Consider the following 27,331-nt stretch of genomic DNA (forward strand, 5'->3'; position numbering starts at 1 on the left):
AGAATGATTCAATTTTTGACATTTTTGTATTAAAGATTAAAAGTAAGTAAACCAATTAGCATGTGCAAATGCCACATAGAAACCAACGCCAAAGCAAATATTCCATTCAAATATTCAACCATTCAGTTATGGCCACCATAAAGAGAACATATAAGAGAAACAATTCCCTGCCCTATGACAACACGGGTTATGCAGCTTCAATCTTACAATTTCATCCCCACAATTTTCTATAAGATGAAAGAAATAGAAAGGAGGGGGAAAGAAAGAAGTCCATTACTAACTTCCTTATTACTTGAACTCACACAAAGACTATTGCTGGTACATGATCATTGAAACTTCTAGAAACTATTATGTAAGATAACACTTGCAAGAAAGGGACAGTCCCTATCAGAAAAAAACAGACATGAAAACATACGATTAGCTGGACTAAGATCCTTGAAGAGAGGAACGACAAAATTTATTGCGCTTTATCATAAATCACCAAGTAGATAAATCTGTGTCTCCTCTAACTTTATGGATGGTGAGCAAAAGCTACGTTAGTGAATACTCTCCAACAGACATTTTCAGTGATCAAGGCAATGTGTCACTTGACTGGTGCATGGTGCAAGTATGTTGTACAGTAAATCTGAGGTAACTGCTCAACTACACCAAGCCAATACAGAATAATGAAGCAAACCTGGTTACCAGGATTGCCATAACTTCACCCTGTAGATAAAGAGGAACAGGCGCACCCAAGATAAAGGAGGCATAGTCTGGACTTGCTCCAATGATCCTGAACGAACATCGGCACTGACGTTTAGGGGAAGTAAACAGATCTCTAGTGACTGTCCCTGTGAAGGACTGCTTTAATGTGCCGGATGCCAAAATCATAACAATTGCTGAGGGCATCGCCGGGTACTACACACTAGTGTAGTGCTGAAATGGTATTGCACTTTGTATACACCAATCCCAACAATGGAGAATTAACCGAATTAGAACATAAGATATGTACACTCTGTTTTTTAGGTGGACATTACAAAGTTTGTTTTTTGTAAGTACACTTGTCCTGCAGCAGTCTCGTTGCTCAGGAATCCATTAGCACTTTTGGAATCTATTGGCTTTTTTCTTGAAATCACTTCTTGTCAGAAAGTCCTCCATATGGGCTCCCTATCCATTTCAGGAGGTAATCGTTGTGACAAGACCATTTCAGGATGGAGAGGAAGCCTGCAGACTGCAGTATTAGGACTGACCACCTGCCAGGGATCAATTCACAGCTTTCAGAAGGAAGATAACAATGTGGTGAGATCCATGAGTGGTTGATGAAACATGACAGAAAAACCAAGAAACTGAGGGGATGCTTGAGGAACGCAAAGGTGTTCAAGGTTGATTGTCATATACATAAGGAGCACCTGAATATTCTTGATGACACTTTGTTTCCCCCGCAGATCAAAATAATCAGAGGAACAGTTCTTTCTTGCCAACAAAGAAGTGAAGCTTGCAATGGGTAAAATGATCCTACATTACGCCCTCTTCAACGCACAAAGACGTAAGAGTGCATCTCTTTCAGAAATTTTAGCTCCACAAAGTAGTACACTTTTGAACAACTCTGAGCAGACATATAAGCAAGATGAAAGAAAAAAAAAACTGTTATGAAAGCTTACCAAAACAGACCACTGCAAAGCAACAAAAGTCGTAATTCCAAACAAGCCATAAAACAGTCCAAAAGCAACCAAATGGAGAAAGGCCGGTACAGTGGGAAAAAAAAGCAACCAGTTGTGGGTAAGGTAGGGCTACATCCAGCCACATCCCTCTCGCGCTTCCCAGGCGCCATCTTTGCGTGCACCCGTTCAATGCACACACAATACAAATCCTTGGTCAGATGCCCAAAAAACGGTGCAGATGCAAAGGGCATGATCAGGGCCCGGCATCGGCTATGTGCCTCTCAGAGCACAAAAAGAAGCCGGAAAAATGGCTCCTTTTGGCTCTGCAGAGGCTGGATCGTGCCAGGCATGCATCTGCTCAGGCACCGATAGGGCAGAAGGGAGGCATCCCACTGCCACTTCTGCCCGTCGTACCAGGATAAGTTACAGAGAAAAAACGAGAGATGAAGTCAAGCAATCAAGTCAATAGATCATGACAACAGACAATAAATAATACAAAATCTCTACGTTACCATGCTGCTGCATACAACAGAAAAAAAATGAGGTTTAAGGCATAATTGAGGAATAAAAAAGCACCCAAAATAGGTGGGATTCCTACAAAAAACTTAACATAGCTCTAAACAGTGATACGAACTATGGCACCTGTACAGAAGGTGGCACCAGACCCTCTCTGTGGGCACATGGCCGTGCCCAACAATTTGCCAGAGTTTTACTAGAAAACCCAGAGGGACACGGCACTTGTATAAATGTGGTTTGGGTTGCAGTTTGGAGACACTTGGCCTCCAAAAGTTCACCATCACTGCTCTGACAGTTTCGAAAAAGCACGTGAGGTGAGAAAACCCTTTGTGTGAGTCACGAGACCAAGAGTGGAGTCAGTTTGTTTTGTTTGTTTGTAAATGACAGCTTTAGTTCCAGCAAAGAAGGACATCCCCAGGCCTCCCATCAAACATTGTTTGGATTTTGTCTTTCTGGGGACAGGGGAGCAACCTCGTTTCATAGATCCAAAAACAGATTGAGAAACTACTAAAGAAGATGGCAGCCGTACAGTTGCACAAGAGGATTACAGACACCAAATTCCTGTCAGATAGAGGAACTACACTGAGTCTACAAACATGAAGCAAACTTCTCCAGCCATTATTTGCATCTAACTGATATAGGGAGGGCATAACCCCTCTACAAAGACAGTGCATAAATCCCATAACGAGAGCACAGTACCACAGGCAGCCAGAGTACAGTGGAAAGGGTGCTGATCTCCACCATGCGCCTCCTCCTCCCCTAAAAAATAGAATAAGAAACATTGTCTCTCCAGAAGTTTGCGCCCAAAAAGAAAAAAGGGCAGCTTTAGGCATTCCCCAGACAAATTGGATCATGGCAACACTCACCGTGCCCTAATCTGCCCTGTCCCTGGCCCAAAGAGTGGAAAAGTCTGCTCCTATTGGGGTCAGGAAAAGATTTTTTGCTGCAGCCGCAGCAATCTGGGTACAGTACTCTGGTGGTGTGCGCCATATAAACACTACACCACAAGAGTGTCTGAGTCTCCCATGCCCAGTGGCCGGATGGCTTCGGCGCTCATTTATCTACTACAGCATAAAAGATTGATTTTATTGATGTTTTCATTATATTAGAAGGAAAATATCACAAACTTCAAAAAGCAGTGGAAGCTCCACCTTTGTTCGAGAAGAAGTATTAGTAACAAACTGAAAAGCCACAAAACCATAATTGAAAAAACATCTTGGAAATTACTGAGCTACAACCCCAAATCTGGGATCGGGGATTATAATCTAAAAAAAAATTAAATTCCAAATTCTATCTGAAATAACGACATGAATTACATTTTTTATCAGTTTTGTAATGTAACATATGAATTTATAGAATAATGAGGAGAGAAAGTGAAAATGTTTGCACAAATCATCATCAGGGATTCTGATATACTGGTTTCATTCACCATCAAAATAAAATATCAGCATAAAAACCAGTGTCCAAATAAAATAAAGAATAGCAACAGAAAGCATTCTCAATTTACTGAGTATTAAAAATATTTTTAATTTCCTGATCACAGGGCTCTCAAAATGATGTACTTTGATTGCATGTAAGATATACTGTTATAAACAGTTTAAAGCCAGGTTTTAAAAAAAAAAGGCCAGACTATTGTATAAATTTGTGCTCGTATTAACTAGAATTGCACAAAAATTTTACAGGACTCAACTTGTGAACATTCAATAACTCTATAAAAATGTCTCAAAGACATTCAAAGCATAACATTCACTTTCCTGAACTGAAATAATGAAGGATGCAGTGACTGCTTGCGCTGAATCACATCAGCCTTTCTAGTAGTTTGTTATTTTAGATAGACCATCCCAGTTTAATGTCATTAATAGCTTTAGTAGGATTTTTTTCCGATAAGCCAACTGATATTTAGAGATCTTGCCAAATTTTTTAATGTGTTTGGTTTCTCTGCAATAATGAAAATCCTACATACTGGTTACTGTTTATGTATCTAATAATGTAACAAAATTTTTGGTTAAGGATGCAAAGACTCTGTCGCCTATTCCAAAATGTGATACGTACATATAAAAAAAAACAAGGAAACAGAGAGTCGAATGCATTCCCATACCCCACTAGAGATCTATGGCTTGTATACTGCAAGCTGCTAGGATTCAAGGTAACTAAATAAAGAAGGTAAACAAGTGTTTTTTGATTTAGCTAAGGGTAGGTCATAAATGAACCTAAAAACTTTTCTTGCAGTACAAAGAGCTTACCATATTTTGTTTTTTTGCAGATTACTCTAAATATCTAAAATCTTATCAGTACATCAAAGCAGTCTGACCGAAAGAATAATAAGCAAGAAGTATATATGACAGAAATTCACTAGTCATATAAACCATTAGGGAATAATCACACCCAGCAGACTATTAACAGCCAGGACCAATGCAAGGACACAGCTCCCCATTTTGTATATGCATTGTTCAATGAAATGGCAATTTAAACTTGTCTGCATTAAATTAAAATTTTGTAAAGAAACCATTTAAAAATACTCTTTGCATTATTATTAAGTCAACCATTAAAAAAACTAAACAAACAAAATAAAATGGGAGCCAAATACTGTTGCAAAAATCTTCCTTGTGTAACAGCCTTGTAATTCACATGACTTCAAATCATAGCAAATGCTTATTCTTATTATTCAGACAACTTTTGTTTATGGAGGGATTCTTCAGGTACTCTCCCTTTAACATCATTTGTGTCGAGGATATTCATGAACACTGAGGAATCTAAAATAAGGAAAACATTTTTCAACACTGAGCTCATGTTTAATTATAAAAGAATATTAAAAAAAAAACAATATAAAAAAACTATCAGAATTTCTTTGCTACATTCACAGTAGTCATACCGAGAATGATTCAATCATGTTTAATGAAGATCAGCAAACACTTTAAATATTTAGGTTGTAAGTTCATGACCTATATGTAAATACTATGAGCAAGGAACCTGTTATTAAGCAACAGTTAATTGCTGAAAAGATGGCCTTGGTCTCTTCAACTCTTGATCTAAATACAGCAAATACTGCCTTCTAGGTTTTTTCAAGTAAAATTGTGGAGTATAATTGGACTCTCTTTTTAGTGGAAATATAAAAAGAAAAGACTTTTAGGGTTATGCTTTTTGATTTGCAAAAATTTTCAGAAGATTATTAAAAATTGAATTGTATTTTTATTTCCTTGTGCAAAACAAAATCTTCACCACATAGTCAGATGGCATGATCTCCTTCACCCATCACAACTTCTTGGGTATTATTTTCTGCTTTCGAACCATACACTTCTAGGTTTAACGTAATTAATATGAAAATCGTCAGTTTCATTTGGTTGCTTTTCGAATCCACCTGCATTCTTGTCTATCCCATTCCAATCGAAGCTGCAAGACTTGTCCCACTCCTCAAACCTTCCTATTCCAACAGGCATTCCCCGAAGTAAATCTGTGGGCCTCCCTCCTCTTTCTGGCAAGGGTTGGGCTTTGGGGCTTACGTTGGTTTTTTAATATGTTTTATGGAATGTTTGTATTTAATTATGTTGTGAGCGCCCTGACGGAGGAAGGGCGGCAATAAATAAAAATTTATTATTATTATTATTATTAGCTAGAACATAATGTTTCTTTTGGTACACTTTTTTCTACAGTAACTTGTCACATCATTTACCACTCTTTCATACCATTTACAGGAATCTATACAGATAACTTAATATTTTAATTTCTGTTAGGCATTTGAGGGGTCTTGATTGTGATTCTGCATGCAGGGGTTGGACTGGATAGCCCTGTGATCTTCTTCCAATTCTATGATTCTATGGTAACCTATTCTCATGTTTCTTATAGCGTTTCAACATGCATACAAGGTATTATTTTAATTTTGTCTCTTGAAAATTATTACAATGAATTCCATAGTTGATGTTCTAGGCAAGCTGAAAAAGCAGGTTCACCAAATAATCATGGAGAAAAGAAAATTAAGTGACTGCAATGTCAGCAAACTCAGTGAATGCATTATGATGAAGGGCTTTAGACTAGGCTATTTCAGAGATGCAGCACCTGAAAAGCTGCATAAAAAGAGAGAAATAGAACACAATTAACAAAAAAATAGATAGGCAACAATACAGGCTAAAAAAAATACAAAGAAAAAACATATCCCCCCCCCCAAAAAAAAAACCCAACAACTGGGTCCATGTAAACTCCTACATGGACCTTAGCAGTTATTGGTTTTCCTGTATTTATAAATAAATTAACAAAATAATAAATTCAGCACTGCTGTAGTTATCAGATTAAGGAACCTCCTAAATGCAGTGCCCAAGCAGTCAGAGGTGCCTTCCACTTACTTCAACCAGTCGTTGAATTTCAATAAGACTACGTAAGCTTGTTGAAAGCTAAGTAATCAAATTAACATATTACAAAAGTAAGATGTTAGATTCATTAGCAGTTGAATAGTATCCCTTTCAAATGTGCATGGATTTGGAAAAGCGGAACAAGAGAGACAAAGAGGACTAACAGTATTAGTTCCTGACAAACATGTTATGTGAACTGCTTCAAAGAGCTATAATATAAGGTCCACCAACAGATATTTTACTTATCCATTTGCCCCTGTACTCTCCCTCTGCAATCTCTCTACAATCCAAATGTTAAATGTGTATGCATTTTTTTTAAAAATGAAATTGTGAAACACCTGTCAGAGAACATAAGAAAATACGAATTATGCAAACATTTCTGATTCTGTTGTGTAAGAGAGACTACTGCTAGCAGAAAATAGGAAAGACTTGGAACAATTGTTGAAGTAAGTCAAAGAATAAAGGTAAGGTAGGTTTAATGTGAACATTAAGAAAACAAAAATAATGACTTGAAAGATTACATAATTTCATCATGATGAAGAAATTGAAATAGTTCAAAAAACAAAAACCTCGCATCGTCATTTAGAATAGAGATCTCAATTTCAGTACTATGGGGGACATATGAGAAGCCCTTTTCTGCCTCACTTTTTTTTTCTTTTTTTTTTTACAAACCAGACTGCCCATAAATCATTCCATTTGACCAAAAAACAGACTGATTTGGCTACTGGGAAGTGCCAAATTGGGACAGGTACAACTTCAGACTTTGCTGCTTTAGTTGTGTGTTTAAATGATCTCGAGCCTTTAGTAAGGATTGCTTAAGGGTAATTGCATGCATTTATGATATTTATTATTTCATTTTATAGCAATAGTAATAGCATTTACATTCTATCCGCTTCATACTGAACTTGGAAGTCTCAGTGGTTTACAATGTGTAAGCCAATTGCCCCCAACAAGCTGGATACTCATTTTACGACATACAAAGGATGGAAGGCTAAGTCGACCTTGGGCCTCTCAGGATCGAAACTCACAAGTTTGTGGCTGCAGTACTGGCATTTAATCACGGTCACTAGGAATGCCTCCTTTCTCCCCCAAAAGGGATCAAAGGCAGCTCTCCTTCTCTCTCTCTCTCTCCTCTCTCTCACACACACACACACACACACACACCCAAAAACCCTTTAAAAACAATTTAAAACAATAAAAAAAAAGTGTTTAGTAAATGTGTTTTGTGGTGATGTTGTGATGTAATGTATTTTACCCTCATAAAAGTTAATTTAAAAAAAGTAAAAAAACCTAGTTAAAACAGTATAAAATTAAAATAAAAAACACAGAGAAGTTTAAAAACGTACGCAAAACACATGCCCATATAAAAGCGACCCAGCATCATTTTAAAAAGCCTGCCAGAATAAAAATGTTTTTACTCTCGAGAAAGACCAGCAGGAAGGGACCAGCCTAGCTTCCCATGGAAGGGAGTTCCACAGGGTGGAGCAGCCCCACTGAGAAGGCTCTCTATCGTGTCCTCACCAAGCAAGCCTGTGATTGTGGCAGGACCAAGAGAAAGCTTTCACCTGAAGATCTTCGGGCTCACAGCCTTCGAATGGAGAGATATGGCATTTTGAACCCCTGGAGTTTCCAAACAGTTTCCAAAGGTACCCCACATAGAGTGCATTACAGTAGTCCAAATGGGATGTAATCAAGGCATGTGTCACCAAAGAGCCAGATCTGACATCTCAGGAATGGGGTGTAGCTGGGCACTAGTTTTAGCTGTGCAAATGCATCCCTGACCACTGTTGAAACCTGGGCCACCAGGCTCAGAGTTGAGTACAGGACTACACCTAGCTGTGAGCCGAGATTTCAGGGAGAGTGTAAACTCCATCTAGCACATTCCCGATCTGCTTACAACTGACCATGAGCACCTCTGTCTTGTTGAATTAAGTTAAATTGTGGTTTGCCCTCATCCAGTCCATTACTGACAGCAGACATTGGTTCTGTACAGAGACCGCTTCCTTGGAGTAGATGGAAGAAAGAAATACGAGTTAACACATGCCCCAAATCTCCAGATGAACCTCCCAACGAGTTCAATGTAGATGTTAAGTAACATGGGGGACAAACAGAACCCTGTGGGTCTCTATAGGCCAGCAGCCAAGGAGCCAAATGGGGGTCCCCCAACATCACCTTCTGGGTCTACCCCTCCAATGAAGAACTAGAACACTGCATAACAGTGCCCCAATCCATTTTAGAAAGCTGGCTCAGATACCATGGTCAATGGTATCGAAAGTCACTGAGAGGTCAAGCAGGACCAACAGGGAAACACTCCCCGTGTCCAGTTACCTGCAAGGTTCCACCAGAGCGGCCAAGCTATCCTGTCCCATAGCCACATTTGAACCAGGTTGAAATGGATCTAGATAATCTGTTTCAACCAGAAACTACTGGAGCTGGGAGGCCACCACTCACCCCAAAACCTGCCAAGATGATGGCCTGTCCTGGAAGCAAAAATTGTATGACACCTGAAAAGGCAAGTAAAAACATGGGAGACCAAACTGGGTATTGTTTTATGGTTTGCTGAAACATTGAGGACATCTGGCCATGATCAAATGCTACATTTAAGAAGCAGTCAGCTGACTCCTTCAACAACATATACTCATTTAGATGCCAGAAGGCTTCCAGCTATCTGCAGGATCTTGAACACTGCTTCCTATATTGAATATAGAGTTGGAAGAGACACAAAAGGCCATCCACTCCAAACCCCTGCCAGTTAGGAATACACAATCAAAGCATTCCCAACAGATGCCCCATGTAGTCCCTGTTTAATAACTCTAATGAAGAGACTTCATCACACTCTACATGCATATTTCACTGATAACATATTTCCTACGTGGGTTCAGGATAAACATCATCTGTGTATCTTATATAGTGCACACATAAATTAAGATAGTTACAGCTCCTAACATATACACCACACACATGTGTGAAGTCCCAACCTCCTGTTCACAGATGGATCTTTGGACAGACACTCTACATTTTGACAAACCAGACTTCTGGCTCTTGCTGAGAACTAATTGTTTTATTCTGCTGCAGAATAATTCATTAGATCACATACCCTTGGCCTTGTAGTTAGTTGTTGTTTTTGTTTTTGCATTGTTCTACAGGCTTTAGTGTTTTATTGTAAAAACTGAATAAAAATTTAATTAGAAAAAAAGTAGTGCCAAAGCTGATCTCTGCTGGTTTTTCCTACAAGCCAGGTGGCCAAGATGAACACAGCTGTCATGACTGAAACAGGATACAGTACAAATGTAAACCAAATCCAGAAATTATACAAACAATCGCATCAAACTGCAAGGATGATTGAGCCATGGCTTAACAAGTAAATAGCAAACCAAGCATTTGGGAAACAACAATCAGATGAACTGAGGAAATATATCAATATGTGTAATTAAAATCATTTCAAATGTCAAAGTCAGCGCCATATTTTAGACACTGAGATGACAAAATATTAAATCCATGGTCTAATATTAGGCAAGAAGCCCTGGTAATTTGACAGCTGATATGTTCTAGCCCTATTTTATTTACTGGTATACACTCGTCCCTCCACATTTGCAGTTTGATTTGCGGATTTGATTATTCGCAGATTTTATTAATATGTTCTCTCTAAGATATCGAGGTCCTATGAATTCCTAGAGAAACACTCCACAGACATTTGTAGCTCCCCAGTGCAATTGTATGATAATGTCTGGCAGAGTATGACCACAAGTTGCACTGGAGGACTAGAGATTGCTAGAGAGGTGTTCTCTCGGGTAAAACATAGTGTTTTTGTTATTGCAGTTTTTTTCCACATCACAGGGTTCCTGTGCCCCTAACCCCAGTGAGGTGGAGGGACAAGTGTAACATGTTTCACTTTGATTAAGATTTATATCAATGTGCCAATACAACAATGACAAATCTAGCACATTTGTTGTCCAACATTTTTCAGCTGATGCACAAAGGAATTACATTTGACAAAGATTATACAGAAGTCCTACCACTTTGTTGACAGCCTCCATATCACAAAGTTTTCCACTAAATTCGACAGGCTTCTCTTACCCCAATGAGCTGCTGCATGAAGTGGTGTCCAGCCATCATAATCTTTAATATTAACATCATAACCAGCCTGTATTAAAAGTCTGAAGAAATTGATCTGTTAGATAAATAGTTTTAAAATACAGTGCTATAAACTAAAAATTGTAGGTTTGCCTTCATTCTTCAAGTCGCGCTTGTGATATTTAGCGCTTACTAAGCTAGAAAGTGAATACGCTTCACCACATGAACGCCAGTATTTATACTGCTGAATATTACTAGAAGAATAATTTACATGTTTTTACTTTCAAGTGACATTTGATTTTTCAGGAAATATTTACCAATTATCTTTTTAAAATTTCTGCACCATTTTCATCAGAAAAAGATACGTGAAAATCAAAAAGTGCCCTGAAATCAAATATGCTGCTCATCCCAACACCATTTTGACAGGACGCATTAACATTGAACAGATTAGAAGAAACAGATTGGCCCTTCTAGGCTGCCCTTACTTGTGCTAACACTTCTATATTGAATATAATATAAATTTATAAATTTATGTAACTTTAATTAGTTAATCAAGATCTGTGGTCTGCAGCTTTCTAACAGCAAATTTCAAATACAATTAGAATCTATACTACTTTAAGACTTCTGTATATCCTTTAGCACAGCTACATGAGTGCTGTACCACCAGATTTTGCGTGCCGGACATCATTTATGTGACCGCTGTTAAGCCACTTTCTTGCATCTCTAAGCATTATTCTTCTTCTTCTTTCCGAGCTCCCTCATATCAACCCCTGAAGAAAAGATACTTTCATTTTGACGTTTATTTTATTAATCATGTTTTTGTAAATCAGAACATACAAGGCTTGAGCAGATTCAACAATTAAAATTCCAATATAGACACAGAATTTGTTATTGGGCATCAGCATTAATTTCAACATGGCAGGATGCAAGTGTAATAAATAAAAGAAAACCCAAGCCAAATCACCAAGTACTTCACAGCATTGTGGGTAATGTGTCAGGGGTAGAGATACACCAGTGGCAACAGTAGTCTATGCTGTGCACCGATGAAAAAAGCATTATTCTCCAAGGGGCAAATCTCTTCATGCTAGGATCCTGCCCTCTGACTGAAGCGCAAGACTATCTACAGTGACAGAAAACCTCTAAAAATCATTATATAGTCAAGCAAGAGTGCATCAAGTTGATTTTCATATAGTTAAAGGTGTATCAAAGTAGTTTTAAATATATTAAATTTAAAACTACCTACTGATCAAGCATTACATGAAGATGAAGATCACAGCACACCAAAGTAATTTAAAGCAGATTTTAGTTAATTTTAGGTTAAGAAGAAAGGTGGACGAAGAGTAAAAGGAAATTCAGTGTGACACTCTAAAATTAATTGCATGGAAAGGGGTATTGAAATAAGAAGTATTCTTGTGATTTTTTTCCTTTGCACAATATTTTTTTCCTTGTGCAGGAAACATCTTTTAAACTATCATTAATGATGACGAAAGAACTGACTGGATTTGATCCACAGATGGCAATATTTATCCATTGCTGAGATTTCAATTTTTCTCCCCCAAAAGCCCTTTGATCTCACCAAGTAAAATGCTTTTTAAAACTTGCTTTAAAATAACAATACCAAAGCTTGAGAAACTAATTGGTACTTTCTTTACGATTAATCAGCAGAGAGGTTTAGGGCAACACTAAAGCATGTGTTCAGTAGCCATCTGATAACATTAAAAAAAAAATCTCAGCATTTTTGCCTGCAAACATTTGGCCTGCAAACATTCTAGCTGTGTCATAAGTTATGCATTGGGTACTTAACAATCAGCAGGCTCCCTCCTTACTGCTAAAGAATTGAGGAACCATTTGGTTACTAGTCAAGCCATCTAATTGTTTCAATTGCAGCAGAATGTTGAGGTGACTTGTCAGTCCTTTCAAGTCTCTCACTCTTTATCTTGACTATCAGGGCTGACTATCATTCAACATTTGGTTCCTATTCCTAGTATGACATTCTCCCTACACAATACTATTACAAGGATATTTTTTTTAGGAAGAAAGGGCAAAAGTGCCAGACAGTTCCCTGACAAACAGTACCACTAACAAACCATATCTGTATGCAGGGGCATGTTTATCATTCAGTTTAAAGCTTGGGGTTCTTCAAGTAAAATGAACATACTTCTTTAGTAAAAGGTTATGACAAATCACACAGATACATGTGGGTTCTGCCATCTATCAAAGCATCATGGTATGAATGGAACATTTCAATTGTCAATAATCATAATCCTATAGGACATTCACCATCTCACCTATTAACAAAGAGCTCGTGGCTTCTGTGCTATACCCTTTTTAATTACTGTATTCTATAACGTGTTTTCTTCTTTCAGTTTTGTATAATCACATATTGTAAAGAATGCATTTAAATCTAAAAGCCTCCTCCTCCCCACCTTTTAGACTTTGATATAGGAATGATGGGCAACTGACCTTGGCTATATATATTTTAAAGTTCATAAAAAGCCAAGAGATCCACTGATTAAATTTGCTCTCATCTAAATGCATCTTGCTCTCAAAGGATAAGTAAAGCAAGCATGATGACTCCCTATTCTCAAGGCTTAAGGTCAAGTGTGATACACACTTTCTGTGTAATTCTGTCCTAATTGTGGCGTACTGGCCACCAAAGAAGTGATTTGAATGTTGGACTATGGAGAGACTAGGGTTCAAATGCCCACTTAGCCCTGGAAATAACTGGGTGATCTCAGCAAGTCACATTCCTCAGCCTGGAGAAAGGCAACAGCAAACTGTCTCTGAACAAACCTTGCCAGGAAAACCGTAATATGTTCACATTAGGGTCTCATAAGTCAGAGACAGCAACACAAAGTATCCTGTGCTCAGAGACAGATACAGAGAACATAGTCTTACTGTATCTTTGCTGCTGCCGAGAAGCTGGAGCTCTAACTGCCCAGCATACAGAGAGGAAAGCTGTATCACTGCAGCTACGCACTATCAGGACTAGGAGGAAGGAAGAAGAAACAGAACAAAATTCCCAGTTTTCTCTCTCCAAGTTCCAAAGGTGTCATTTATGGAACGTTAAGAGAGGCCAAGGCAGTAGAATCAGGCACCTTGACCTGCTCTTAGCATCCAAGTGCTAAGAAGACAGTCAAATGGACGGAGAGGTTGAGAAAGGAGGGAATGTTGAAGAAAAGCATTGTGGGAGACATAGATATGCGGAAACAGATATGAGATTTCAGAAAAATAACTGCCCACTTACAGTTCTGTTTTGGCTCATTGCCATTGACCCCCCCCCCAAAAATGAAAAAAAGAAAGAGGATTGAACAAATCAAAACAAATCCAATTCTTCTCAAAATGTATACTGCCTTTATTTTTGGACAGCCACCAGGACTTTGATTGCCAAGCATGCAATCCCACAATACATAAAGTGTAGTTCACTGTTTAGAACACTGTAAGCAATTCAGTTGCGCCTTTTTTTTTTTTTACGCAGGGGATCCATTCCAGACCCCCCCCCATGTAAAAAAACATATGCTCGAGCCCCACTGAAAGTAACAGGCTCGTGCATGGCACGATGGTGCAGCAGTGTACACCCCATCCTTTCAATGGACGTGCTGCCCCTTGTGGCCATGTGCCCTGTGTGGCTCTCATCATATGCTGAAAGCCGGATATAGGCGGTCTGCGTATGATGCGGGCGCACTGTGTGTGGTGTGTGTGGTGTATACACATGTATTGTATATCAAAATGACTTGATTTTTAAAGGGCTTGTAAAAACAACCTGAACTGTGTTGGCCAAAAAAGTCATTATCCTACTGCTACAGAAAGAGTGAAAGTGAAATCTTTTTTTCACAGTCTCGGCAAGATATGCTTAAAACACAGTAAAGATTTCAAATGGAGCATCAGACAATCTGAATGCTGTAAATCTTTTATCAACATTAACCGGGATCTACATCTCCTTGCAATTCAGCCACTCAAGGATGTTAGGAAATACATGTTTTGACCAGATTATTTTATTAATGGGGCGGGGGGGGGGGTGAATCCTTGATTCTGACATACAATAGTCAAGGATGCCTTGAACTTTATAATTGTTATTCTTTCCATTATTGTTTATTAACTACTAACTAAAGTCCCATCATGTTTGAAGGTTGGGGTGGAGTGGAGAATTCTCATTCTTAGGCCTGTTCCATTGCTCTACCTCTTTCCTCCAAACACTATCATTCGTGTATGGTGTGTGTACGTGCCTTCAAATAGTCAACTGATGGCAACCTGATGAATCTCATGGTTTTTCTAGGAAGGAATAAAGGCCAAAATAGATATTATACCATGTACATAATTTTTTTGTTTGTTTTGTTTTTTTTAAAAAATGACTTCAGGTGAAAGGAGATTCTGTTAAGGCAAAAGACATTAACCACTTGCAAGTCTTCAAGCAGTTCCAATGCACACTAGGCCTGTGTGAGTGTCAATTACATAAAAAAAGAGAATTCAAAGAGATAGCTGGTTCAGTCTGAATCAGTAACTTGTAGCACCTTTGAAGTCCAAAACACACTGCAGAAATAATCCAGTTTGAGACTGCTTTTATGCCCTGACTCAATGCTGGGGAATTGTGGGAACTGTAGTTTTGTGAGACATTGGTTGTTAATCTGCAGCTTTCTTTGTCTTTATTGTACTAGTATATTTAAGAGATATTAATCATGTAATGCTGTTTTAGATTGTACGCCGCTTGGCAAGTTTTTATTCTTATTTTATTTGACCCTTACTATGAAAGTGCGTACAACTTTACAGCGTCCATAAATAAATGTTAACAACAACAACAACAACAACAACAACAACACAATGACATTTAGCCTTCTCTGCCAGAGACCTCTGGTGCCACAATAAGCTACAATTCCCAGGATTGCCTAACACTGGAGCCAGGACAGTTAAAACGGCTTAAACTGATTATTTCTGCAGTGTGTTTGAACCTGAGGGAAGTAAAGAAGTTGGCAGATATAACTTTCATAGACATATTGTAAGTCTATTTCTTCAGATGCAGATGAAGAAAGTAACTGGAAATTTTCCTCAATGAACAAAGCAGACAAATGATTCAGATTTCTGACCACAAAGGTGGGCAAAGACCAAAGCCCTCACATCCACAACAAGTTACAAATCTGCCACTTACTTTTAAAAAAAACAACCAGTCATGCTTGTGTTATTGTGTGACTGGTTTCACATACTTTGGCATGCCCAGTGAGGCAGGAAAGGCAAAATACAGCACCAAATTACTTTTCTAAACACAGTTAACTACCCCTCTATTCTCCAAAAAAAAAGAAAAAAAGAGAGAGAGAGCGAGAGAGAGAGAGAAGAGATTGTGGTTAAAGTCTCAGAGGTAATAATGAATTCTTAGAAACCTAAACAAATTGGTTGAAGTTCCACAAAGATACAGAAACATACCAGTCCTGAGAAATACCAATTTAAAATCTGACAACAGAGTAAGAAAATGCCTTTTAAAGGGGGAGTAAAAAAAAGAAGGCGGCTATAAGCGTATACCAACTTTTTAAGGAGTAAATCCAATTGAATACTATGACCAGTTCAGTTTTTGACAAATAATCTAGGACTGATACTCACCTCAGGATCAATGCTTTCATAAGAAGCTGCCTTAAACGAATGAGACTGTTAGTCCTTTAATGTAATATAGGCAGGGTACAACGCGCGCTTTGCGGCGCTCCCCCGCCGCCGCCATTTGCTCCGCGGGGAGCCGCAGCAGCAAAACCGCGCGACTCCCGCGCGAGCAAAAAAGAAGCTCCATTTCGGAGCTTCTTCTTGCGGGCCCTCTATGACGTCGCGAGGCTGGCGCGGACTCGCGACGTCATAGGCGCCGCGACAGCTCTGGACTATGCGTCCAGTACGTAAAGATGGCGGCGCCATGTAGAAGGGGCGCCGCTATCTTGTACGTATAGGATACGTATAGGGTTAGGGGGGTGCGGAAGCACCGCCCCTTCCTAACCCTAGTACGTATCCTATACGTACTACAGTATATGGCGGTTTGTATCCCGCCATAATAAACTGTCAAAATTACCTTGTCGGTTCACTTCATTTGAAGCAATTCTTCCTTGCTCTTCCTCAGCAATATCTAATGGTGTACTCCTTCACTATTACACGCTCCTACATGTGCTCCTTGCGTAATTAAATATCTGTTGAAAGAAGAAAAAAAGATATTACTGTGACAGCAAAGTTGTGATGCAAGTCCAGTGGGACCTCAATATCCATGGGCTTGCCATCCCCAGATTTAACCATCTGCAGGCAGAAAGCCATTTTTCCAAATAGCAGTGTGTACATTAGGGTCAATGGAACTTAAGGTCCCAGGTTATTTGATGCATGGTTGTGTGTGTCCAGAACAGATTTCCTGCGATGATTGAAACCTGACTCTTCTGAACACCTTTCAGCAAAAATGTCATGTAAATATAGCTAAAAAACTGCAAACATCTCATCTAAAACCATAGTCTCTGACATCTAATTAACACAGCAACTGTAGTACCTTTCAAATTATTTTTATGATTGAATCTATCATGCAGTTCTTAAGGCTTAAAAAAAACGATTAGCCCTCTAATATGAAGGAATTAGTCCTCTAATATGAGGTCCAACATCCATTTCAAAATCTCTTCAACCAAGTGTACTAGTATTTTGTTACAAACTGAAGAAATACAACAGGGAGACATCAACAAGCCCTACTGTTGATGAAACAAATTGGCATTTTAATGCTGCAAAGTTTCTCTTACAAGCACATAACCCACCCCAAGATTCACAAAATGAAAAGTTCTGTTTCTTTTCACTTCATCATCTACTAATACTGTTTGCAATTCCAGACAGCATCTTATCAGTTTATATGTAAGGTTGTAGCATCCACAACTTCCCCTACATTTGTTTAATATAAAAATAATGTCATTCAATACAGTTGGCCCACCTCAACCACCAGCTTGCCACTGCAGATTGAAACATCCATGAATAGCCCTGCCCCATTCTACCAAATGACAGTGCTGTCCATATCAAAATAATGGTGTTAATGGTGACATGCAAGTGTTGAAGATATAAATTTCTCTATCCAAAACTAGTACAGTGAACCTAATATCACTGGGGTGGGTTCCCTCCATGGATAAACCAATCAAGTCTATTACATACAGTAAAATGGCAAATTCAAGGTTGCTTTTGAATTATGTTTTTTTCCCTCTTTTTATTGTTGTCTTCACATATATAAAACATATATACGTACAGAATTTTCTCATCAGACAATATATTTCCCATAATCCCTCTTTTCTTTGTCTGTAGATTTAAATTAGTAGTGTCTTCTTAATCACACTTCCTTTCCCTTGTTGTGACTGGAATTCCCTTTACCTCTATATCTCTCATCTCATCTTCTTAATAATCCTGTGACTCTAGTATCCTTGAAAATAAAACTCTAAGTAGTTTCCTCCCACGCTATAAATTTGCTTATCTACTGCTTTTGGATTTTGTTTGAATATTTCAAGTTGTAGAAGATGGACTGAAGTCGATGATGGATGAGAATCTGCAGAACAAGAGGGAAAGACTGTACTACGAAGCCGGTTAACAAGTGGAGACTCGGAACATAGCTATCCCAAGTAGAAAAAGACAGTGGCACCCCAAGGGCACATCGGTTTGCTCCGCGCGGGAGTCGCGCGGTTTGGCTGCTGCGGCTCCCGCGCGGAGCAAATGGCGGCGGCGGGGGAGCGCCGCAAAGCGGCGGTTTGTACCCTGCCTATATTACATTAAAGGACTAACAGTCTCATTCTGTATAAGGCAGCTTCTTATGAAAGCAATTGATTCCTGAGGTGAGTATCAGTCCTAGATTTAGTTTGTCAACAAACTGAACTGGTCATAGTATTTCAATTGGATTTACTCCTTAAAAAGTTGGTATACGCTTATAGCCGCCTTCTTTTTTTTACTCCCCCTTTAAAAGGCATTTTCTTACTCTTAGTTGTCAGATTTTAAATTGGTATTTCTCAGGACTGGTATGTTTCTGTATCTTTGTGAAACTTCAACCAAATTTGATTTAGGTTTCTAAGAATTCATTATTACCTCTGAAGACTTTAACCACAATCTCTCTCTCTCTCTCGCTCTCTCTCTCTTTTTTTCTTTTTTTTTGGAGAATAGAGGGGTAGTTAACTGTGTTTAGAAAAGTAAATCTGGTGCTGTATTTTGCCTTTCCTGCATCACTGGGCAATGCCAAAGTAAATGTGAAACCAGTCACACAATAAACACAAGCATGACTGGTTGTTTTTTTTAAAAGTAAGTGGCAGATTTGTAACTCTGTTGTGGGATGTAGAGGGCTTTGAGTCTTTGCCACCCTTTGTGGTCAGAAATCTGAATCAGTTTGTCTGCTTTGTTCATTGAGGAAAATTTCCAGTTACTTTCTTCATCTGCATCTGAAGAAATAGACTTACAATATGTCTATGAAAAGTTATACTGCCAACTTCTTTACTTCCCTCAGGTTCAAAACACACTGCAGAAATAATACAGTTTAAGACCGTTTTAACTGTCCTGGCTCAGTGTTAGGCAATCCTGGGAATTGTAGCTTATTGTGGCACCAGAGGTCTCTGGCAGAGAAGGCTAAATGTCATTGTTGTTGTTGTTGTTGTTGTTGTTGTTAACATTTATTTATGGAGCGCTGTAAAGTTTGTACAGCACTTTACATAGTAAGGGTCAAATAAAATAAGAATAAAAACTTGCCAAGCGGCGTACAATCTAAAACAGCATTACATGATTAAAATATCTCTTAAATAATACTAGTATACAATAAAGACAAAGAAAGCTGCAGATTAACAACCAATGTCTCACAAAACTACAGTTCCCACAATTCCCCAGCATTGAGTCAGGGCAGTAAAAGCAGTCTCAAACTGGATTATTTCTGCAGTGTGTTTTGGACTTCAAAGGTGCTACAAGATTACTGATTCAGACTGACACAGCTATCTCTTTGAATTCTCTTTTCTTTATTGTAATTGACACTCACACAGGCCTTAGTGTGCATTGGAACTGCATTGAAGGACTTGCAAGTGGTTAATGTCTTTTGCTTTAACAGAATCTCCTTTCACCTGAAGTCATTTTTTAAAAAAACAAAACAAAAAAAAAATTATGTACATGGTATAATATCTATTTTGGCCTTTATTCCTTGCCTAAGAAAACCATGAGATTCATCAGGTTGCCATCAGTTGACTATTTGAAGGCACGTACACACACATACACGAATGATAGTGTTTGGAGGAAAGAGAGCTAGAGCAATGGAACAGGCCTAAGAATGAGAATTCTCCACTCCACCCCAACCTTCAAACATGATGGACTTTTAGTTAGTAGTTAATAAACAATAATGGAAAGAATAACAATTATTAAAGTTCAAGGCATCCTTGACTATTGTAAATGTCAAGAATGCAAGGATTCACCCCCCCCCCCGCCCCATTAATAAAATAATCTGGTCAAAACATGTATTTCCTAACATCCTTGAGTGGCTGAATTGCAAGGAGATGTAGATCCCGGTTAATGTTGATAAAAGATATTTACAGCATTCAGATTGTCTGATGCTCCATTTGAAATCTTTACTGTGTTTTAAGCATATCTTGCCGAGACTGTGAAAAAAAGATTTCACTTTCACTTCTTTCTGTAGCAGTAGGATAAATGACTTTTTTTGCCAACACAGTTCAGAGGTTTTTTTTACAAGCCCTTTAAAAATCAAGTCATTTTGATATACATATACATGTGTATACACACACACACACACACAGTGCGCCCGCATCATACGCAGACACGCTATATCCGGCTTTCAGCATATGATGAGAGCCACACAGGAGCACATGGGCCACAAGGGGCAGCACGTCCCATTGAAAGGAATGGGGTGTACACTGCTGCACCATCGTGCCATGCACGAGCCTGATTACTTTCAGTGGGGCTCGAGCATATGCTTTTTTTACATGGGGGGGGGGGGTCTGGAATGGATCCCCTGCGTAAAAAAAAAAAGGCGCACTGAATTGCTTACAGTGTTCTAAACAGTGAACTACACTATTATGGATATTGTGGGATTGCATGTCTTGGCAAATTCAAAGTCCTGGTGGCTGTACCAAAAAATAAAGGCAGTATACATTTTGAGAAGAATTGGATTTGTTTTGATTTGTTCAATCCTCTTTTCTTTTCTTTCATTTTTTGGGGGGGGGGGTCAATGGCAATGAGCCAAAACAGAACTGTAAGTGGGCAGTTATTTTTCTGAAATCTCATATCTGTTTCTGCAATATCATGGTCTCCCCACAATGCTTTTCTTCAACATTCCCTCCTTTTCTCAACCTCTCCGTCCATTTGGACTGTCTTCTTAGCACTTGGATGCTAAGAGCAGGTCAAGGTGCCTGATTCTACTGCCTTGGCCTCTCTTAACGTTCCATAAATGACACCTATTAGGAACTTGGAGAGAAGAAAACTGGGAATTTTGTTCTGTTTCTTCTCCTTCCTCCTAGTCCTGATAGTGCGTAGCTGCAGTGATACAGCTTTCCTCTCTGTATGCTGGGCAGTTAGAGCTCCAGCTTCTCGGCAGCAGCAAAGATACAGTAAGACTATGTTCTCTGTATCTGTCTCTGAGCACAGGATACTTTGTTGTTGCTGTCTCTGACTTATGATGACCCTAATGTGAACATATTACGGTTTTCCTGGCAAGGTTTGTTCAGAGACAGTTTGCTGTTGCCTTTCTCCAAGGTTGAGAGAATGTGACTTGCTGAAGATCACCCAGTTATTTCCAGGGCTAAGTGGGCATTTGAACCCTAGTCTCTCATAGTCCAACATTCAAATCACTGTCTTATGGTGGCCAGTACGCACAAATTAAGGACAGAATTACACAGAAAGTGTGTATCAACTTGAACCTTAAGCCTTGAAGAATAGGGAGTCATCATGCTTGCTTTACTTATCCTTTGAGAGCAAGATGCATTTAGATGAGAGCAAATTTAATCAGTGGATCTCTTGGCTTTTTATGAACTTTAAAATATATATAGCCAAGGTCAGTTGCCCATCATTCCTATATCAAAGTCTAAAAGAGTGGGGGAGGAGGAGGCTTTTTAGATTAATAAATGCATATCTTTACAAGATGTGATATATAACAAAACTGAAAGAAGAAAACACGTTATAGAATACAATACTTATGAAAAGGGGTATAGCACAGAAGCCACAAGCTCTTTGTTAATAGGTGAGATGTGTGAATGTCCTATAGGATTATGATTAAGTGACAAATTGAAATGTTCCATTCATACCATGATGCTTTGGATAGATGGCAGAACCCACATGTATCTGTGTGATTTGTCATAAGCCTTTTCATAAAGAAAGTAATGTTCACTTTACTTGAAGAACCCCAAGCTTTAAACTGAATGATAAAACATGCCACCTGCATACAGATATGGTTTGTTAGTGAGTACTGTTTTGTCAGGGAACTGTCTGGCACTTTTTGCCCTTTCTTCCTAAAAAAAATATCCTTGTAATAGTATTGTGTAGGGAGAATGTCATACTAGGAATAGGACCAAATGTTGAATGATAGTCAGCCCTGATAGTCAAGATAAAGAGTGAGAGACTTGAAAAGGACTGACAAGTCACCTCAACATTCTGCTGCAATTGAAACAATTAGATGGCATTGACTAGTAACCAAATGAGTTCCTCAATTCTTTAGCAGTAAGGAGGGAGCGTGCTTGATTTGTTAAGTACCCAATGCATAACTTATGACACAGCTAGAAGTGTTTGCAGGCCAAATGTTTGCAGGCAAAAATGCTGAGAATTTTTTTTTTTAATGTTATCAGATGGCTACTGAACACAATGCTTTAGTGTTGCCCTAAACCTCTTCTGCTGATTAATCTGTAAAGAAAGTAACCAATTAGTTTCTCAAGCTTTGGTATTGTTATTTTAAAAGCAGTTTTAAAAAGCATTTTACTTGAGTGAGATCAAAGGGCTTTTGGGGGAGAAAAATTGAAATCTCAAGCAATGGATACAATATTGCCATCTGTGGATCAAATCCAGTCAGTTCTTTCTGTCATCATTAATGATAGTTTAAAAGATGTTTCCTGCACAAAGGAAAAAAATATTGCGCAAAGGAAAAAAATCACAAGAATACTTCTTATTTCAATACTCCTTTCCATGCAATTAATTTTAGAGTGTCACACTGAATTTCCTTTATACTTCTGTCCACCTTTCTTCTATACCCTAAAATTAACTAACATCTGCTTTAAATTACTTTGGCTGTGATCTTCATCTTCATGTAATGCTTGATCAGTAGGTAGTTTTAAATTTAATATATTTAAAACATACTTTGATACACCTTTAACTACTGTATATGAAAATCCAACTTGATGCACTCTTGACTATATAATGATTGGTTTAGAGGTTTTTCTGTAACTGTAGATAGTCTTGCGCTTCAGTCAGAGGGCAGGATCCTAGCATGAAGAGATTTGCCCCTTGGAGAATAATGCTTTTTTCATCGGTGCACAGCATAGACTACTGTTGCCACTGGTGTATCTCTACTCCTGACACATTACCCACAATTCTGTGAAGTACTTGGCTGATTTGGCTTGGGTTTTCTTTTATGATATTACACTTGCATCCTGCCATGTTGAAATTAATGCTGATGCCCAATAACAAATTCTGTGTCTATATTGGAATTTTAATTGTTTAATCTGCTCAAGCCTTGTATGTTCTGTATTTACAAAAACATGATTAATAAAATAAACAGTCAGAATGAAAGTATATTTTCTTCAGGGGTTGATATAGAGGGAGCTCGGAAAGAAGAAGAAAGAATAATGCTTAGAGATGCAAGACAGTGGCTTAACAGCGGTCACATAAATGATGTCCGGCACGCAAAATCTGGTGGTACAGCACTTCATGTAGCTGCTGCTAAAGGATATACAGAAGTCTTAAAGTAAGTATAGATTCTAATTGTATTTGAAATTTGCTGTTAGAAAGCTCTGCAGACCACAGATCTTTGATTAACTAATTAAAGTTACATAACTTTTATAAATTTTAATATTTATAATTTATAATCAATATAGAAGTGTTAAGCACATAGTAAGGGCAGCCTAGAAGGGCCAATCTATGTTTCTTCTAATCTGTTCATATTGTTAATGCAGTCCTCTGTCAAAATGGGATGTTGGGATGAGCAGCAATATTTGATTTCAGGGCACTTTTTGATTTCACGTATCTTTTTCTGATGAAAATGGTGCAGAAATTTTAAAAAGATAAATTGGTAAATATTTCCTGAAAAATTCAAATGTTACTTGAAAGTAAAAACATAGTAAATTATTCTTCTAGTAATATTCAGCAATATAAATACTGGCAGTTCATGTGGTGAAGCGTAATTCACTTTCTAAGCTTAGTAAGCGCTAAAATATCACTAAGCGCGACTTGAAGAATGAAGGCAAAACCTACAATTTTTAGTTTAATAGCACTGTATTTTAAAACTATTTATCTAACAGATCAAATTTCTTCAGACTTTTAATACAGGCTGGTTATGATGTTAATATTAAAGATTATGATGGCTGGACACCACTTCATGCAGCAGCTCATTGGGGTAAAGAAGAAGCCTGTCGAATATTAGTGGAAAACTTATGTGATATGGAGACTGTCAACAAAGTGGTAGGACTTCTGTATAATCTTTGTCAAAATGTAAATTCCTTTGTGCATCAGCTGAAAAATGTTGGACAACAAATGTGCTAGATTTGTCATTGTTGTATTGGCACATTGATATAAATCTTAATCAAAGTGAAACATGTATACACTTGTCCCTCCACATTCACTGGGGTTAGGGGTACAGGAACCCTGTGAATGTGGAAAAACTGCAAATAACAAAAACACTATGATTTTACCCGAGAGAACACCTCTCTAGCAATCTCTAGGTCCTCCAGTGCAACTCTGTGGTCAATATCTGCCAGACATTATCATACAATTGCACTGGAGGAGCTACAAATGTCTTGTGGAGTGTTCTCTCTAGAAATCTATAGGACCTAGATATTCGTAGAGAGAACATATTAATAAAATCTGCGAATAATCAAATCCGCAAAAGTCAAAGCTGCAAATGTGGAGGGACGAGTGTATACCAGTAAATAAAATAGGGCTAGAACAATATCGGCTGTCAAATTACCAGGGCTTCTTGCCTAATATTAGACCATGGAATTTAATATTTTGTCATCTCAGTGTCTAAAATATGGCGCTGACTTTGACATTTGAAATGATTTTAATTACAATATATGATATATTTCATCAGTTCATCTTGATTGTTGTTTCCCAAATTGATTGGTTTGCTATTACTTGCTTAAGCCATGGCTCAATCATCCTGCAGTTTGATGCAGTGATTTGTATATAATTTCTGGATTTGGTTTTACATTTGTACTGTATCCTGTTTCAGTCATGACAGCATTGTGTTCGTCTGTAGGAACACCAGCAGAGATCAGCTTTGGCACTACTTTTTTTCTAATTAAATTTTTATTCAGTTTTTACAATAAAACACATAAAGCCTGTAGAACAATGACAAAAACAAAAACAACAACTAACTACAAGGGCCAAGGGTATGTATCTAATGAATAGTTATTCTGCAGCAGAATAAAACAATTAGTTCTCAGCAAGAGCCAGATAGTCTGGTTTGTCAAAATGTAGAGTGTCTGTCCAAAGATCCATCTGTGAAGCAGGAGGTTGGGACTTCACACGTGTGTGTGGTGTATATGTTAGGACGCTGTAACCACTTCTTAATTTATGTGTGCACTATAAGATACACAGATGATGTTTATCCTGAACCCACGTAGGAAAATATGTTATCAGTGAAATATGCTATGTTAGAGTGTGATGAAGTCTCTTCATTTAGAAGTTATTAAACAGGGACTACATGGGCATCTGTTGGGAATGCTTTGATTGTGTATTCCTAACTGGCAGGGGTTTGGAGTGGATGGCCCTTGTGGTCTCTTCCAACTCTATAATTCAATATAGGAAGCAGTGTTCAAGATCCTGCAGAATAGCTGGAAGCCTTCTGTACATCTAAATGAGTATATAGTATGGTTGAAAGGAGTCAGCTGACTGCTTCTTAAATGTAGCATTTGATCATGGCCAGATGTCCTCAAATGTTTCAGCAAACCATAAACAATACCCAGTGTGTCTCCCAATGTGTTACTTGCCTTTTCAGGTGATCATACAATTTTTGCTTCCATGGACAGGCCATCATTCTTGGGCAAGGTTCTGGGGTGAGTGGTGGCCTCCCAGCTCCAGTAGTTTCTGGTTGAAACAGATTATCTAGATCCATTTCAACCTGGATTCAAATGTGGCTATGGGACAGGGATAGCTTTGGCCACCTTGGTGGATAACCTGTGCAGGTAACTAGACACGGGGAGTGTGTCCCTGTTGGTCCTGCTAGACCTCTCAGTGGCTTTCGATACCATTGACCATGGTATCCTGAGCCAGCTTTCTAAAATGGGATTTGGGGGCACTGTTATGCAGTGGTTCTAGTCTTCATTGGAGGGGTAGACCCAGAAGGTGATGTTGGGGGACCCCCATTTGGCTCCTTGGCTGCTGGCCTATAGAGACCCACAGGGTTCTGTTTGTCCCCCATGTTACTTAACATCTACATGAAACTGTTGGGAGAGTTCATCTGGAGATTTGGGGCATGGTGTTAACTCGTATTTCTTCTTTCCATCTATCTCCAAGGAAGCGGTCTCTGTACGGAACCAATGTCTGCTGTCAGTAATGGACTGGATGAGGGCAAACAAATTTAAACTTAATTCAGACAAGACAGAGGTGCTCATGGTCAGTTGTAAGGCAGATCAGGGAATGTGCTAGATGGAGTTACACTCTCCCTGAAATCTCAGGCTCACAGCTTAGGTGTAGTCCTGTACTCAACTCTGAGCCTGGATGCCCAGGTTTCAACAGTGGTCAGGGATGCATTTGCACAGCTAAAACTAGTGCCCAGCTACACCCATTCCTTGAGATGTCAGATCTGGCTATGGTGACACATGCCTTGATTACATCCCATTTGGACTACTGTAATGCACTCTATGTGGGGCTACCTTTGGAAACTGTTTGGAAACTTCAGAGGGTTCAAAATGCCATATCTCTCCATTCGAAGGCTGTGAGCCCGAAGATCTTCAGGTAAAAGCTTTCTCTTGGTCCTGCCACAATCACAGGCTTGCTTGGTGAGGACACGATAGAGAGCCTTCTCAGTGGCTGCTCCCACCCTGTGGAACTCCCTTCCATGGGCAGCTAGGCTGGTCCCTTCCCTGCTGGTCTTTCTCTAGAGAGTAAAAACATTTTTATTCTGGCAGGCTTTTAAAAATGATGACTGGGTGGCTTTTATATGGGGTATGTGTTTTAGAGTACGTTTTTAAACTTCTCTGTGTTTTTTATTTTAATTTTATACTGTTTTAACTAGGTTATTTTACTTTTTTAAAAATTAACTTTTATTGAGGTAAAAAATACATTACATCACAATATCACCACAAAACAACATTATATCCTAAAACACTTGTTTTTTAGTTGTTTTTAAATTGTTTTTAAAGGGGTTTTTTGTGTGTGTGTGTGTGAGAGAGAGAGAGACAGAGAGAGAGCTGCCTTTGATCCCTTTTGGGGGAGAAAGGAGGCATGTCCTAGTGACACAGTGATTAAATGCCAGTACTGCAGCCACAACATTGTGAGTTCGATCCTGAGAGGCTCCAAGGTCGACTTAGCCTTCCATCCTTTTGTATGTCAGTAAAATGAGTATCCAGCTTGTTGGGGGCAATTGGCTTACACATTGTA

At 38.6% G+C, this 27,331-nt stretch overlaps 1 protein-coding gene across 1 annotated transcript in view; it reads left to right on the forward strand.

Annotated features, from left to right (window-relative positions):
- The window catches only part of PPP1R12A (protein phosphatase 1 regulatory subunit 12A), a 163,443-nt gene that overhangs the window by 62,256 nt on the left and 73,856 nt on the right, over nt 1-27,331 (forward strand). The window contains exons 4-6 of the mRNA XM_042467984.1: nt 1,006-1,278; nt 23,245-23,477; nt 24,046-24,190. Coding sequence (XP_042323918.1) covers nt 1,006-1,278; nt 23,245-23,477; nt 24,046-24,190 — 651 coding nt within the window. The remainder of the gene's footprint in view (nt 1-1,005; nt 1,279-23,244; nt 23,478-24,045; nt 24,191-27,331) is intronic.

Source organism: Sceloporus undulatus, chromosome 5 (genome assembly GCF_019175285.1).
Source record: "Sceloporus undulatus isolate JIND9_A2432 ecotype Alabama chromosome 5, SceUnd_v1.1, whole genome shotgun sequence".
Classification (NCBI taxonomy): Eukaryota; Metazoa; Chordata; class Lepidosauria; order Squamata; family Phrynosomatidae; genus Sceloporus; species Sceloporus undulatus.